Source organism: Neofelis nebulosa, chromosome 8 (genome assembly GCF_028018385.1).
Source record: "Neofelis nebulosa isolate mNeoNeb1 chromosome 8, mNeoNeb1.pri, whole genome shotgun sequence".
Lineage (NCBI taxonomy): Eukaryota > Metazoa > Chordata > Mammalia > Carnivora > Felidae > Neofelis > Neofelis nebulosa.
The window spans coordinates 74,747,057-74,764,453 of NC_080789.1; the positions used below are offsets into that span (position 1 = coordinate 74,747,057).

A 17,397-nucleotide genomic window follows, 5' to 3' on the forward strand; every position below is an offset into this window, starting at 1 on the left:
TGCATCCCAAAGTCAGTCAACGGTTAAGCCAAGGTCTGTGCTTGACACTTAGGCAAGTTATAGTACAGGAGGTAGGAGAGTTATAATCATTCCATTAAAGGGCTTGTAGTTGGGCTTGGAGAAACAGCGTGATCCAGATTTTACTGAGATGTTACTGTTAAAAAAGAACATGAACAGGTCAATATTATATTCATAAGTAGTATGAAAGGAGAGGTCATTTAGGCCGTTAAGAGATGGCACTGGCTTTAAATGATGGTGACATGTTTATAATGCCTTGTGAAGAGCTTTTTAACATTATAGAACACTAATTCTGCTAGTTATCTCCATGGATAGAATCTCACCCATAACCTGGCTCCTTTGTTCTAGCAGTATTTTGTGTTGTATATATTTTAATATATAAATAATTCAGGGCTTACAGCTCTTTGAAGTTGCCTAGCAGTGTTTATGAAAGTCTTAGCCTCCTTAGAATAAACTAAAAGATAAATTCTAGGGTGTTAACAACCTGGTAAAGGTAGCTCTTTGACTCTTCGGCAGAATGCAAACAGCAGTTGGGGCAAGACAGCCAAACTGAAACAACTTTAGTAAGGGGCACTTTTTAGGACAAATTCCTTCTTTTTATTAAAATTATTCCTTTTGAGATCATAGGGCAGTAGTTTGCAAAATGAAGTTAGGACTTCATAATCCTTCTTGTTCAGGAAGCATTATTATTAAAAGGTAGATTCATGTGCTTCTTTCTGAGAAGCTAATTAGTTGCTGCCTGGCTTGTGCTGAGAGGCTACTGTGGTTCATGGGTATTTACCCATCGCAACAGGATTTTCTAATGCTGTTTGTTTATGAAATTATTTATACTTCTGACTCAGAGCTTTAAAAGGGCTTCCAGCAGTTTTTGAAAGCCAGCTTCTACACTCAAGAGCGCTCTGTGCTGCTGATGGTGCTTCAGCTTGGCAGCATGAGAGTGTGAATCGGGTTGCACTGTGGTGTCTGAGGTGCAGTTTTCTGGTGAAACTCCTCAAGGCCAAGCATGATAATGAGTTTTCATTGAGGTAGACCTCTTTATTTGTTTTGTAAGAAATCAAACTTTCTAACAATATTCAGAAACAATACCAACACAGATATTTGTGGTTGTGTTTAAGCCAATAAGCTGTTAACAGGACCTTGTATCACTCCGTTGCTTACGTTAATTTCGTCATCAGTTTAGTGTGGACTATTAACAATTTGTTCTTTACCAGACATTTCTTTTGATTAATGTTTGGAATAGGGAATAAGTCCAACGTTCTTCATAGAACTCTCCTAAACTTTATTATTTTTTATATGAAATTTATTGTCAAATTGGTTTCCATACAATACCCAGTGCTCATCCCAAAAGGTGCCCTCCTCAATACCCATCACCCACCCTCCCCTCCCTCCTACCCCCCATCAACCCTCAGTTTGTTCTCAGTTTTTAACAGTCTCTTATGCTTTGGCTCTCTCCCACTCTAACCTCTTTTTTCTCCTAAACTTTAAATATCATTAATTCCACTTATGAAATACTTTTGAGAGAGAGAGAGAGAGAGAGAGAGAGTGTGTGTGTTTGTGCGCGTGCACGCGCGTGCACATATTGAGGAAGAGCAGAGGTGAGGTGTTGGGGAGAGAGAAAGGATCTTAAGCAGGCTCCATACTCAGCACTGAGCCCAATGCAGGATTCAAACCCATGACCCTGGGATCATGACCTGCGCTGAAATCAAGAGTCAGTGTCAGTCGACTGAGCCACCCAGGTACCCCTGAAGTACTTCTTAATTTAGGGGATTTCATACAGTATTACTTAACTGCCCTTCATTGGAACAGTGACCTTTGTCTAGAGATAGAATTCCATTTGTTTCCCCAAAGTAGAAAAGAGGGGTGATAGAACCTTAATGACCCAGGTTTGTCAAAACTTGGCACCGTGTTTAGAAATCTGTAAGTTATAGTTTGCATGGCTATTTTACTAATAGCAAGGTGAGCTAGCAGTAGTGAATGTGGAGTCCTCTCCTCTCCCTGAACACCAGCATCTTTTTTATAGTTCTCTATTGTGGGTTTACACTTTTCTAGCTGGAAATTATACAGTGAATCATATTCAATTCACTAGTTAGCTTGAGCTCTTTAACATGACACCTGATATTAGTATGTCACAGCAGCTGTTAGTAGGGGGCAGAGAAAAGACCCGCCTGTCCACTAGAAGTTCACGTGTGCTAGCTAAGGTAATAGGTCCAAAAAGAAAATGTGTCTGAGAAATTGCTGAAGGATCACATTCTAATCAGAGGCACAGTCCTTGGTCCTCAAGCGACACATAACAGAGATTAGGGAACCTGAATCTGTGAGACTCACTTTGACATTAACTTGCTTTTGTGACTTTCTGAAAATCTCTTCCTATCTGTCTTTGATGCTGGGTTTCTTTACCTTTCCTAGAGGGATAATGAATGATACCTGTCCCACCTCCCTATTGATAAGGTGACCTGATACATGATCATACAAAATGGTAACATAAAAAGAGACTTTAGAAAAGTCTTTGTTGCTCCTTCATACTTTCTTCATCTAACAGTTCCATAACTACTGGAATTTTTCAGGATTCCATTCTATGCATTCTTTTCCTCTTCCATTCTGGGAGCTCTTATCCATTCCCATGGTTCCCATTTTATGTGCCATCCACACAGAATTATCTGCTGAGCTTCAGAGATTTGTGTAACTTCCAAGCCCCACTGAACCTAGTCTCACCTTGAAGTTGCATTTAAATATATATAGTCTATCGCTTCTCGGCCTCTTGGCTAAGATCAAGTGTAAATATATATAGTCTAGTAACTAAAAAGCAATTGGATAGTAATATTGTCTTTTTGTGTCTTGAAGAATATAGTAACATGTAGGTTATAACTCAGCAACATATCTTAAAATCTCTATTATCTACCCCTCTGTCCCCTCGTCTCAAATCAGGCCTCAGTCAGTCCCTGAGTTGTAGGCTCCCATTTTTTTCCATACTGACCCTGAGCTCCTCACAACTGTCTCCAGGCTTTTTTTTCATTTGCACTTCTCTCCATAAACTAGATCTTTGGTCCATGTTTTCTTCTCCATCCTTTTTTTTTTTTTTTTTTTGCCTAGCATGATAATGGCTCAAGAACTAGGATGACAAATACCAGACTCTCCCTAGAGGATGAGCGAGGAAGGAAAGGTTGGTTATTTTGACAGAGTTACTGGGTAGGAGAAATGAGGCAGGCTGTGAACACTCACATGTAAATAATCTGTATTTCCAACATACCCAAGGAATGTTCTACTTGCTCTCTACTTGTATGTTTCACAGAGCACCTCTGGCTCAACCTGGCTAAAATTTGACCTTATCATCTTTGGTCCACACTTGCTTCTCTCGTGTCCTTTATGTTTGTACAAAGTACCTATCATGCTCCTACTTGCTCTTTCTGGACATCTGACCATCATCCTTGAGTCCTTCCTCTCTTCATCCTTAATGTTCCATCCCAATTCCTGCTAGCCTAGGTACTAAATATTTACTTCTGGAATCTCTCCTTTTTACTCCATTGCCTCTACTGTACCCGTTACTCCCTTGCAATTGGTTTTTCATACTCCAACAAGAAGGACTCTTTTAAACATGATTCTAATTGTGCCTTTTCTTCCATTATACTACTTAAAGGCTTCTGAATACCTAGTCCTCAATACGTCCACTAAGATCTTAAATAGTCAGGTTGGTCTCTGTGTCTCTAGAAGTAGTCTCCCTTATTGGGGCTCCTGGATGGCTCTTAACATTTATTTTTGACAGGGAGAGAGACTGAGCACGAGGTGGGGGAGGGGCAGAGAGAGGGAGACAGAATCTGAAGCAGGCTCCGGGCTCTGAGCTGCCAGCACAGAGCTGATGTGGGGCTCGAACTCACGAACAGTGAGATCATGGCCTGAGCCGAAGTCAGCTACTTAACCGACTGAGCCACCCAGGCACCCCCATTAGGGACTACTTTCTATATGTTATGTACGATTTTAAGTGCTTTGACTGTGAATTCATTAAATCTCAACTCCTGTGAAAGAATTGCTTTTATTCTTCCCATTATATGGATAAGCTGGAGACCAAAAAGGTTAGTTTGTCCAGACTTAACCAGCTGGCGAGTGGCAAAGCTAAAATTTAAACCCGCTGGTTCCAGAGCCTACCCTCATCTGTTGTGGCCAGAGAGTAGAGTCTAGAACTTTCAAAATTGGGTTCTGGAATGTCTGTCTGCTTCAAATTCTGGTTCCTCCACTTATTCATCATGTGACCTGGGTAGAACAAATACCATCAAGTCAAAACGCTTGGTAGAGGTGGGCTTCTGTGACTGCCTAAAGAGGGAAATAAAAGACCTTCTTTGCAAAATGGGGATAATCATATGTCTTTTAGAAAGGTGTTCTGAGGATTAAATAAGATAACCAGTCCTCGTGAAATATTGAACGTAGGCAGTTCTAACACTGCTTAAGTCAATGTGAACACTACTTGGGCACATCTTTTGAGGTTCTTTTCAATTCTAAATCCAGTGAGTCTGTCTTTTTATAGTTCCTCAGTCTTTTCTCTTTGCCAGTCCCTGTTACTTTTCAAGGTTCTAGTGTTTATTTTTAATAATAAACCTTTATAAGGGCCTGACGACATCCTTGCATTTCTATCAAGTAAAATCTGTGGGCTATATGACAAGCATGTGCTGCCTAAAACCACAGTCCTGATTTCCCATGCTTAAATGTGCAGGTTACATGGTTGAGTGAAGATGTCTGGCTGAAGAGAGCAACAGAATTCCTGTTTATAGCCAGACCAAAGCCGGAAAAGAAGTCCGGACGATTAAGTTTATTGAGATGTTCTAATTGTAAAAGAACTAAAAAGAGTATACAATTAACTTGTCAACATATGCATCAGATGTTTCCTCTTTCCAAGTTAGATGAAAGCCAATTTAGTATGATTTGTGTTATTAAATTGATTAGCAGTCAGATGGAAACTTTCAGCTGTTTAGGTGATGATTTAATTGTAAAGACTATACTTTATCTACTGACACATGCTTATTTTATGAAACTCTTAAAATCTTAAGGTTCTTTTCGTGTATATTTATGTATGATGACAGATGCTACAGCAGCAGATAATACTAGTGGAAACTAGAGTGTACAGGTCAGAGATTTAATCGTCTGACTTGTGTGCAGACTTATTATTAGTAGTTTTTCAGTAGTACAGAAGCAGATATATTACTTAAATCTTGTCTGTTTGTTTATTTGCTTGGGTCAAATATGGAACAAAGCAAATAAAAATGTGGTAAAACATATGTTTAAAATAGGTGGAAATTGAGACAGTGGTGGCATCAGGAGGGAATTGAGCTCGCAGAACAAATACCATCAAGTCAAAACGCTTGGTAGAGGTGGGCCTCTGTGACTGCCTAAAGAGGGAAATAAAAGACAACTGTGTGGTTTATGGTGCCCATAAACACAGGTCACTTGTTGAGAGGCACAACTATTGTAGTCACTGAGACTGGAGACAGATGTCTCCCATTATCTGGAATGTGGTAGGTAGCACCTTCAGCAGCCCTTGTACAGAAAACACGGCAACAGGTTTTTTGGTACTGCTACCTTTAATATAGGCTATTTTGTTGGCATTGTAATGATTAATTCATGAAAAGCAGTTTCTTCTTAGGGCGCCTGGGTGGCTCACGTGGTTAAGTGTCCGACTTTGGCCCAGGTCATGATCTCACAGTTTGTGAGTTCGAGCCCTGTGTCGGGTTCTGTGCTGACAGCTGAGCCTGGAGCCTGCTTCAGATTCTGTGTCTCCCTCTCTCTCTCTGCTTTCCCCCACTCATGCGCGCTCGCTCTCTCTCTCTCTCTCTCTCTCTCAAAATAAATAAACGTTCAAAAAAAAAAAAGGCAGTTTCTTCTTCATGGGTGTGTTATGCAACCCATTGGTGTTCTGGTTTAATCTAGAGATCAACTTATAGTATCTACAGATATAAAAAAGATCATATTTTCTTAGATAATCCTTTTTGATTGTTTTTAACTTACTTTCGTGAATATCGATTAGATGAATATTGATTAGTTTGGGATTAATTAATCAGACATACCTAGAAATTGGAAGTGCCAGTGGGAAGTGAGCTAGATACGGCCAAGAGTACCAAGATTTTCTTTTAGGTAATAATTCTGGATTAGCTCAAATTTGGATTAGCTCACCTGACGGTGTGCATCAGGAATGCTTGGAGGATTTTTTAAAGACAGATCCAGGTGCCTGGGTGGCTTGGTTCCATGTTTGACTCTGGATTTTGGCTTAGGGCATGATTCCAGGGTTGTGGGATCAAGCCCTGCATTGGGATCAGTGCTGAGCATGGATCCTGCTTGAGATTCTCTCTGCGCCCCTCCCCCCTTTCCCCAACTCACTCTCTCTCTAGAAAAATAAAATAAAAATTAAAAAAACTGAAGTCGTAAAAAGACCCATCTCCCATCTCTGTAGTTTTTTATTTAGTAGGTCTAGGATGGGTGAGGTGAGAGCGTCTTCATCTTTGTTAAAAGAGAGAGAGAGAGAGAGAGAGAGAGAGAGAGAGCGCCACATAAGTGATTTAGTGATCAGTGAAGTTCTAGAACTACTACCATAGATTATGCTGCATTAATTTTAGATAGAAACAGATTTTAAGCACATACAGCTAAATACACCTTAGCCATAAAGCCATCTATTTTATAGTTAAGATTATATGTTCTTGAGGACTGTAAATTTCCATAGTATTGTCCATTATAATCTACTTCAGAATTCTCTACTGAGCCAATTGAATAGGGTGATTTAATGTATGGATTTCTTATTAGTAAACCAATGAACAGTTTTGGTGTGTGTCTACTGGAACTGATGAATTTGAACAGTTAATATGATTCTGGGATAATTTTTATTCTCATCATTGTCTGATTATATTTCTGTATAGACTAAAAATATTTTGATAACTATATTCTATCTAGAGAGCATTTTCTTATTTTTCATCCACAAAACTTATAAAGTGTGCTTTATATGCATTGTAAAGTTATCTGATAGCTCTAGAGGTAGTTTTAATTTGTAGTTATTTACATGATAATATGAAAAATGATATTCAGAGATTGGTGTCTCCACATACGTCTTTACTTATCTGTGGTAGTCACTAGTTACAGACAGAATCTTTAAGTATCTGGTGAATCTTGGTTTAAAGTAGAAAACCAAGGCTGTGTATGTGTGTCTTTGTCTAGCATCAGTATTTACAACAGAAACCTTGAGTAAATGTCCTCTGTTGACTTTCCATTGTTTCTTTACAGGCATTGCCTCCATGACAGTGCCAGTGTACATCGCTGAAGTCTCACCGCCCAATTTAAGAGGTCGATTAGTCACCATTAACACTCTCTTCATCACTGGAGGCCAGTTCTTTGCAAGTGTTGTGGATGGAGCCTTCAGTTACCTCCAAAAGGATGGATGGAGGTCTGTAAATTGTCCTTACAGTTAATTTTCAAATCATCTTTTTATAGAATGGGAGAAAAATTGAGAAATGATAGGAAAATATAACTGGGTATTTTGGATCATTATAACTAATTTATAAGTGGGTGGCATTCAGCAAAATTGAAAGTGGACAAGAAGCTGGTATTTATTTTAATGATAGACAAGGAACCTACCATTATGAATTGATATTTACAGACTTTTTAGCATTTAGGTGACATTTCTCACACTGTGTGTAATCTTTTGCAATATTTGTTTAAAAATGAATGCAGCAATAAATATGTATGGAGTTCTTGAATTGTATCAGTGATTGACAAGGTGTTTATGAACTGCAGATATAACTAACATCCTTTTTGGATTGAAGAATCTACATTCTGACCTGAGTGAAAGAAAACCTACTCCTTAAAGATACAGATTTAGCTGTATAAAAATATGTTATTATATACATAAATTTAAAATACACAAATTATTCTTTAATCACTATTTGGCTTATTTTGAATCAAAAGAGATGAGAAAAATGTTTTTAAAACTGTTCTAAAATATTTCAAACTGACTGTCATAGAAACAAACTAATCTTCTGTTAAAGCTTAAAGATATTATAGGCTCTGGATTTTGATATCATACTTCATAGTATTCAGAACAACAGATTGATGTAACTGCTTCGGGGAAATTTTATTAAAAACCTGTGGCAGGTTACACAATATTCTCTAAGTTATTTTCTTGCTACCATGTATTACAATAAATGTTTATTGACCATCTACTCTGTATGAGTGCTGGGGATAGAATGTTGAACAAGACAGACTCTAGTCCTTATATAAATGCATGGTGCTTACAGTGTTGAAGTGAATTCTTAACAGCTGAAGAAAAAAGGGTTTGATGTGGTGCGGATGTAGGCAATCAAGCTTCTATGTGAAAAGCACAGTAAATCATGTGCCTTGATGAGCCATTAAAGACTGAGCCTGATGAAGTTTTATTAAAAGTTATGTGAGAAAACTCATTGATGCCAATTAGGGCCTACATTTGTCAGGACATTAAAGAGAGGACACAGTTCTTAAAAGCATTAGCTCTTTCTGCAGATGTTGCTAAACCACTTTCTACCTTTGAAAGAATGAATCTCTACCAAACTGAGAAATTACTGGAAAATTGAAGAAACAGGAAATTTCATCATTCTTTTCCACTCTGTAGATGAGCAGAAAGACAGATAACTGTTCCTAGTGTAAAGTGATATTTTGAGTTTTTCTTGGAAACTCAGTGCAAGTCAGTTTTCAACCCATGTCTTTAAACAGATCTAAATCATTTACATTAAGTTAAAAAACTTATTATGTAACTAATATATATATATATGCTTTTATTAAAAGTCTATTTTTTGGGTTTTAAGTTTGCAAAGAGACCTTAACTGATAAAAATCTGTTTTTAAATGAAAACATAAAGTGCATAAGCCATATTTTTTTTTACTTAAGTATAGTAATTTAGGTATCTTTGTACTGGTTAGAAAAAAGAGAAAGATCATACAGTATTGGAAATTATTTATGAATGTGGTGTCCCTCTGTAGAAGTGGGAGACTTGCTTGGGTCAGGCATTAGAACACTTTCAGAGGCAGAGTGATATAGTTATAGACAAACTTGGATTCAGATCTGCTTTCTGCCTCTCATTAGCTTCAAACCTTGGACAAGTTACTTAGCTCCCTGAATTTTACTCTTGTATTGTAAAAAATGGGACCAAAAATACTTGTCTTGTTTGATTATTGTGCGATCTAAATTATTATAGGTGAAGTTTTCAGCCCACTGCTTCACATACGGGAAATGATCAATAAACACTGAATCACATAGTTATTTATTCTGATGAATGAATAAAAGGATGGTGTTCTTATAGGTAAGTTGTGAGGTTGAAGGAAAAGCCATCTTATGGCTTGTATTTTCTTTATCAGTACAGATGAGACTTGGAGGTGATTGGGAAGATGCCTAGGGAAGATAACTGTTAAATGCTTATAGCTTCTGTAGAAAATATAAAAGACTAGAGACAAAAACGATTTTCCACATATCCATGGGATCCCAGCTGAAGTTGGGGCTATATACTTGCAGTGCATTTTCCCCACAATACTAGAGAACCGAGGGGAAAAAAAAAAAAAAAAAAAAAAAAAAAAAAAAAAATATATATATATATATATATATATATATATATATATATATGAGGATGGGAAAACTAACTTGGGCTGGTATTCAGATGAATGCATTAACATCTTAGATCACTTAGAACTCAACTTATTGTTTGCATGAATACACATTCACTTGTGTCCACGTGCAAACATGTTACCTTTTTTTCAGCTGGTGAATTTTCCGTGTGTTCTTTTCTTCCAGTATTTAGTATTCTTAGCAGTGTGTTTAACTCATCTGTTTCCTGGGCTAATAGAGTGTGGTTATAAGCAAATAAAGGTTGAAGTACTACCTCAACATCAACTTTAGAATTGTCAGCAATACTAACTTATTTAAAATTATAGCAATTGGGGCACCTGGGTGGCTCAGTTGGTTGAATGTCTAACTCTTGATTTCAGCTCAGGTCAGGATGTCATAGTTCATGACGTGGTTCACTGACAGTGTGGAGCCTGCTTGGGTTTCTCTGTCTCTCTCCCTCTCTCTCTGTGCCTCTCCCCTGCTTGTGCTCTGACTCTAAATAAATAAACATTAAGAAAAATAAAATTATAACAATAAATAATTCATCCTTTTTGTGGCAGTATATTTCAAAAATCCTAATTAAAATGTGGGTGTAAATGTTAAGTACAGCATTTTTTTCATACTCATATTTTTGTATATTACGAAGATGTCCCCTATTTTACAAGAGTTTTGATATTTTAACATTATTTCTTTTTTATTCCTTTTTGACTTTTATTGCCTCTGAAACTCTACTTCAAGCTACTAAACACTTTAAATATTTGGTTGAGGCCAGATGGCTGTTAACAGAGAAAACTTTAAAGCCACTTCTTCCTACTTGAAATCTAACCTCTTTCTTCCTCCTTCTCCTTCCAACAGTTTATAATGTAAAACGTGGTTACTGAAATTTCTACACTAGTGATCAGATTAAAACATATAGAAGATGAAACTGATTAATCAGATAGAAAAACTTCTTAGCTTTTGATGTTCTTGAAAGAATAACCCATGTTTTCTGTCAGATGGGTCAAATCTACTGTTCTTTTATTGTTTGGATGTCATAGAAATAAATTATTTTCTGCTGAACGACTAGAAGATGAGTTTTTCTAGAAAAGAGCATTGCCGGTAGAAAATTGAATGCTAGTATTTTTAAAGCACTCTAGTGTTATCAGACCTTCTTTTCTGGGAAAAAAAATGTCATCTGGCTTCATGAGGAAAGAGGAATAAGGATTTTGAAGAGATCATTAAAAATTAGAATTTTGTAAAATCAACTTTAATGAGATACATACCATTCAGTTTACCCATTTAAAATATAATTCATTGGCTTTTAGTGTATTCACAGAACTGTGCTGCTGTTACTGTAATCAAATTTAGAATATTTTCATTATCCCAGAAAGAAACTCTGTACCCCTTAGCTGCCACCCTTCAACCTTCCAGCTCCTCCAAGCTCTAGGCAATCAATTTACTTTTTGTCTGTATGGATTGGCTAATTTTGGATATTTCATGTAACAGTATGTGGTCCTTTGTTGACTGGCTTCTTTCACTTAACATATTTTCAAGGTTCATTCATGTTGTAGTATGTGTAAGTATTTTATTTCTTTTTATTGGCAAATAGTATGGATAAAACCACTCTCTGTTTATCCATTTGTCAGTCGAGGGACATTTCTGTTTTTTGGCTATTATAAAAATGCTGTGAACATTACAGGTTTCAGGGTGGACATGTTTTCATTTCTCTTGGGTATATACCTAGGAGTGGAATTGCTAGGTCATATGGTAACTATGTTTAGCCTTTTGAGAAACGGGCAGACTATTCTGCAGGGTACTGTGCTATTTTACATTTCTACTTAGCGATGTATGAGGATGCCAGTTTTTCTACACAGTAATAAATAATTATCTTTTGATTATAATCATCATAGGTGGGGGTGAGGTGGCATCTCATTGTAGTTTTGATTTGCATTTCCCTGATGACTCATGACGTTTGGAAAAAATTTATTTTTACCTAATGTATTATAGTGCTTATAAAGGTGGCAGAGGTGTTTCAGTAGTTAGCATTAATGATACCAGGTTTTATCACTGTTTGCCATTTTCTGTGCTGATATTTTTTTAATCTTGCTTATTTGAACATAGATTTACTCATTACACTTCAAGCAAATGAAGACTTTCTCTTTTTAATTGCTGAGTTAAAGCCTGGCTTGTGGCAGGCCTTTGATAAATATATAACAGAGTAAATTTAACAACTGTCACCATGATTGTGTAAAACACTTACTTGGACATGCCACTGCTTAAATATTTCAAATCCTCTCCATTTCCCGTAGGAAAAAACAAAAACAAAAACAAAACAGTGGTTTGTGGTGTCTTCCATTGTCCGGTCTCTGCCTGCTTTTCTAGATTGTAGAACTTACGTTGCCTCCCTCCCTCCTCCTCTATACAACAACCATGACTGTATACCCTATACACCAATTGCATCTTGCGTTTTTTTTTTTTCCTTCTGCTCACTTTACCTCTAATGCTTTCCTAACCTGTTCTGCTTTACTCGTCCACGTGTTGTTCCTCCTTTAAATCTCTGCTTTGGGTATCATGTGAAACTGGTTTTGTCCCTTTGTCCTTTCATTAGACTTTATACATAGCTTCACTGTTTTATACTTCTGTTATATTGAACTAGTTACTTTTTTGTCTGTATTCTCTAATTCACTTTGGAGCTCCTGAGTGTCATTGACTTTGTACTCATTTTTAGATCTAGGAAAGGGCCTGGAACATAGAAAATGCTCAATTAATGTTTATTGAACAGAGCTGAATTGATTCGGCTCTAGGGAAGGGACTCTTACCTAAAGTGAAATGGTATTGATTTTTAAACCAAAATACCAATTCATTAATGTATGTTGAGGAATACATTTACTTCATAGATAGCTTAAAAACTAAATTATTAATCATAAGTGTTTCTTACTTAAGGATAAAAATCAGAGAATGAAAATTAGTTTCTGAGCCCATCTAACTTTCCATCTCTCAAAATAATATGCCTCCCTGGCCCCAGAACACTTTTTGTTCCTCTCTCTTGGCCAGAGCTGGTTTTCAAATGAGTATTCCTCTATTTATAATTACATAAATTACCATGTGACTTAGAGTAGTAAGACTGGTTTATCTATAGAGAGGCTAAGTCATACTCTTTTATGTTGATTTTTCTTCATTTTATTCTCAGATTTAATTTTTTAAAATTAGAGTTAACTCACTAATCCATGGACAGTTGTTTGTGAAGTGTTTGAGTATGCTAGATATTTTCACATGTATGTGCTAGATAAATTCATCATTTATGTGATGCTTTTGTCTGTGTGCTAAAGAAATAGAATTTGAGGAAATGTAAGTGTTGAATGAGAAGCACAAAATATTAGTGTTAGCAACATCTGTGTGAGAGATTTCTCTGGAATATCTTCAAGCTAATTCATGGACAGTGTGACATTGTTCTGAGTTCTTTGAAGAATTTGTGGACAGAGGTGGAAACTGGGACAGAGTATAGGCTAGCTGAGGGTAGGATCAGAAGGCTTGAAACCGAGGTGATGAGGAACATGAAAGAGGGGAGCCAGATTCTAGAGGTTTGTGAATTCTAGGCTTCAGAGGTTTTGAACTTCCATCTATAGGCAAAGGGAAGCTATTATTTTTTGAGCAGAGCATGCTATAATGTGAGTCAAAGATTAACATGAGAGCAATGCCCAGAATTGATTGGAACACTTGGCTGTTGGATGGATGCAAAGAAAATATTTATGAGGCTCCCGCCAGAATGTAGGTGTGAGATAGTGAGGTGTAACACTTGCAGACTTCAGTTAGTATGGAAATCATTCAGTTGTTAAAAAAAATTTGGGGGGCACTTCCTGTATACCACTGTTATGGTTGGGACTAGAGATAGACCAGTAAGAAACATACCTGTTCTCAGCCACCTCACAGACTAATGGAGAGACTTTTTCATCAGTATGTTAATTAAATGGTGGATAGTGTTATGGAAGCTCTTAGGGTGTGTGAATAACTTAGCTTTATGATGGAAAGATATTTGAGCTGAGTCTTTTTGAATAAGTTCCAGGCGTAGTGAGGGAGAAATAAATTCTAGGTGGCATGTAATTTTCAAAAACCCCCTGGTATGAAAGGACCAGTCATGTGTGGGCAATAGTGAGAAGTTTTATTTATTTATTTATTTATTTATTTATTTATTTATTTTTTCCCTTTAAATGTTTTCTTTTTAATTATTTTATTTTTTTTAATATATGAAATTTATTGTCAAATTGGTTTCCATACAATACCCAGTGCTCATCCCAAAAGGAGCCCTCCTCAATATCCATCACCCACGCTCCCCTCTCTCCCACCCCCCATCAACCCTCAGTTTGTTCTCAGTTTTTAAGAGTCTCTTATGGTTTGGCTCTCTCCCTCTCTAACTTTTTTTTTTCCTTCCCCTCCCCCATGGTCTTCTGTTAAGTTTCTCAGGATCCACATAAGAGTGAACACATGGTATCTGTCTTTCTCTGTATGGCTTATTTCACTTAGCATCACACTCTCCAGTTCCATCCATGTTGCTACAAAAGGCCATATTTCATTCTTCTCGTTGCCACGTAGTACTCCATTGTGTATATAAACCACAATTTCTTTATCCATTCATCAGTTGATGGACCTTTAGGCTCTTTCCATAATTTGGCTATTGTTGAGAGTGCTGCTGTAAACATTAGGGTACAAGTGTCCCTATGCATCAGCACTCCTGTATCCAATAGTGAGAAGTTTTAAAGCAGCTAGTTGGAGGGCTGTGATTACTGTTGGGAAATTTGAGGGTGACATAGAAAGGCTGTCTTCAGTAGGTATAAGTAGAACTTTAAATCCCTTGCATTCTCTTTAGCAGTACATTGAATTTATTTTGCTTATTCAAAGTACTGAAAATAATTTTCAAAATAATACCACTTTGTGATGAAAAATTAGCCTCTCCATTATATTTTACAACTTAAATCATGTCAATAATATGCTTTTCAGAATATTTCAAAAAGGGTGACATTTCTAAACAAATTGGTGCTGGGGAAAGTGTTATAATTTAGTACTAATAGATCATTCGTGTTTGGCTCCATACAAAATACAGGATATAAAGCTGTCTTAAAAATCTAATTGTGCAGGGGTGCCTGGGTGGCTCAGTCGGTTAAGTGCCCGACTTTGGCTCAGGTCATGATCTTGTGGTTCATGAGTACCGGCCCCAGGTCGGGCTCTCTGCTGACAGCTCAGAGCCTGGAGCCTGCTTTGGATTCTGTGTCTCCCTCTTTCTCTGCCCCTCCCCCGCTCATGCTCTGTGTCTCAAAAATAAATAAACATTTAAAAAAATTCGGTGCAGTGGCCATTTTAAGGAAGATGGATTTGGCTAACAGCTTGATGACATGTTAATATCTTAATGTTGAGGATATTAGTAATTTTGTCATTGACAAAATTAGGATACAAGACTATTTATTATAAAGGTATCATAGTGTTGTGGGAGGAAAAGATTTAAGACTTGCTTTCACAGCACATTAATTTACCTGAGTTCTAATATCCTCATGTAGCTAACGTTTTAGCAGTTGTACAGTGTTATTAGGATCAAATGAGTTAATGATGGCCAACATATTTACAAACTCGTAAGATATTGTTTGCTGTTATCTCCAGAAAGTCTTAGGTTAATTTTCTATCTTATATCTAAATATGGCAATAAAAATATCCCTCATATTCAGGTATCTGAATTTTCCAGGTAAAAAGTTAATATAGTTTGCTAATGAGAGTGGTTTGTATAAGACTAATCTCCCCTGAAGATGACCGTTATAAACCACAGACAGAATGTTAAAACTGTTTAAGGCATTGGAAAACACCATCTCCAAAGGTGGGTTGGAACTGAAGGGGTTTTGATTCTCAAAGTCTACATTTATGACTTTTTACTTGAGGACAGCCCTTAATCTATACTGGACAGCTATAACTTAAGTAGAAAACTACAGCTTTATTGGCTTACAGTGTCAATGGCTAGAGTTTGGGGTGGGCAGAGTGGGATGGAATTTGAAGGTGAAAATCCAGGAAAAGAATGACTCATATAGGAGGAAATCCCCCAAATCTGAATATTAACTTACTGCAAATATTTACTGACCTCAGAACTATGAATATACAGGAGAGATTCCTTGGAGGCTGTGGAAAACAATAATTACAAGATGATAAAAACTGGGAGAGATTATATTTCTTGCCCATAGGAGGAGTGACATATTTGGATTTTGAAACTTGAGGCTGCAGCTTAGGTTTTCTATTAGAACTGCAGAAGGATCATGCCCTAGAAATAAAGACTTTGTTGCATGACTAAGGATTTGCCCCAAGACCAAGCCAAAACTGAAACAGATTCACACTAACCCAAGTATAAAACCAAAGCTCCCCAAACTCAAGGAGGCTGATAGGAAGAAGTCAGCATTATTTGGGAGAAGAGAACAAAATCTAAGAGTCTTTATAGTTTATCACTCACGATACTCACAACACAAAAAATTATTAGACATGTGAATAAACAGAATTTATGATACATAATTAAAAGAAAATTGGCCAATATAGACCTCAAGATGATGCAAATGTTGGAATTAACAGAAAAAGACTTTAAAGCAGCTATTTTTTTTTTTTTTAATTTATTTTTGGGACAGAGAGAGACAGAGCATGAACGGGGGAGGGGCAGAGAGAGAGGGAGACACAGAATCGGAAACAGGCTCCAGGCTCCGAGCCATCAGCCCAGAGCCTGACGCGGGGCTCGAACTCACGGACCGCGAGATCGTGACCTGGCTGAAGTCTGACGCTTAACCGACTGCGCCACCCAGGCGCCCCTAAAGCAGCTATTTTTAATGTGGTGAAGGACTTAGCAAACAAGATAGTCATGTTGAGTGACCAGATGGTGAATTGCTGCAAAGAAATGTAAACTATAAAAAGAGAACCAAGTATAAATTCTAATACTATAAGTACAATGTCTGAAATTATAAATTAAATTAAAACTTAGAAAATCCATTGGATGGGCTTAACAAATTGAAGATGACAGAAGATAGGGTCTGGTGACTTGAAGGCAGATCCATTGATATCATCTAATATGAAAATGAGAAAATAAAAAAGTTGAAAAACAAAAAAGCCTCAGTGACCTAGGGTACAATGTTGAATATTCTTATATACCTCTAATTAATTCTAAGTAGTCTAATATACATTAGACTTTTGTCTGCATTTGTTGAGGTCCAACAAAAAGAGAATGAGGGAAAAATGTGTTAAAAAAAAAAAAAGAGGGGCACCTGGGTGGCTCAGTCGGTTAAGCGTCCGACTTCGGCTCAGGTCATGATCTCACGGTCCGTGAGTTCGAGCCCCACGTCAGGCTCTGTGCTGACAGGTCAGAGGCTGGAGCCTGCTTCAGATTCTGTGTCTCCCTCTCTCTCTGCCCCTCCCCCATTCATGCTCTGTCTCTCTCTGTCTCAAAAATAAATAAACATTAAAAAAAATTAAAAAAAAAAAGAAAGAAAAAGAGAAAGCAAAAAAAAAAAAAAAAAAGCTGCCAACTTCCAAAATTTGGTTGAAACACTAAATACTGATTCCAGACCATAGTGAATCCCAAGTATGATAAATATAAAGATGAGCAAACACAAACATATCATAATCACACGGCTGACAACAGAAGGTCCAGAGAAAATTAGGATCCCAGAAAAAAAAAAAAAAACAAAAGACACATTACAGGAACAGCAATAGAAATGATGGCCAACTTTACAAGAGGAACATTAGAAGGTCCGGAAACAATGGCATGTCGTCATTAAAATACAGTTG

At 37.1% G+C, this 17,397-nt stretch overlaps 1 protein-coding gene across 1 annotated transcript in view; it reads left to right on the forward strand.

The window, feature by feature from the left end:
- SLC2A13 (solute carrier family 2 member 13) overlaps positions 1–17,397 on the forward strand; it is a 378,958-nt gene that overhangs the window by 47,893 nt on the left and 313,668 nt on the right. The window contains exon 2 of the mRNA XM_058743107.1: positions 7,273–7,432. Coding sequence (XP_058599090.1) covers positions 7,273–7,432 — 160 coding nt within the window. The remainder of the gene's footprint in view (positions 1–7,272; positions 7,433–17,397) is intronic.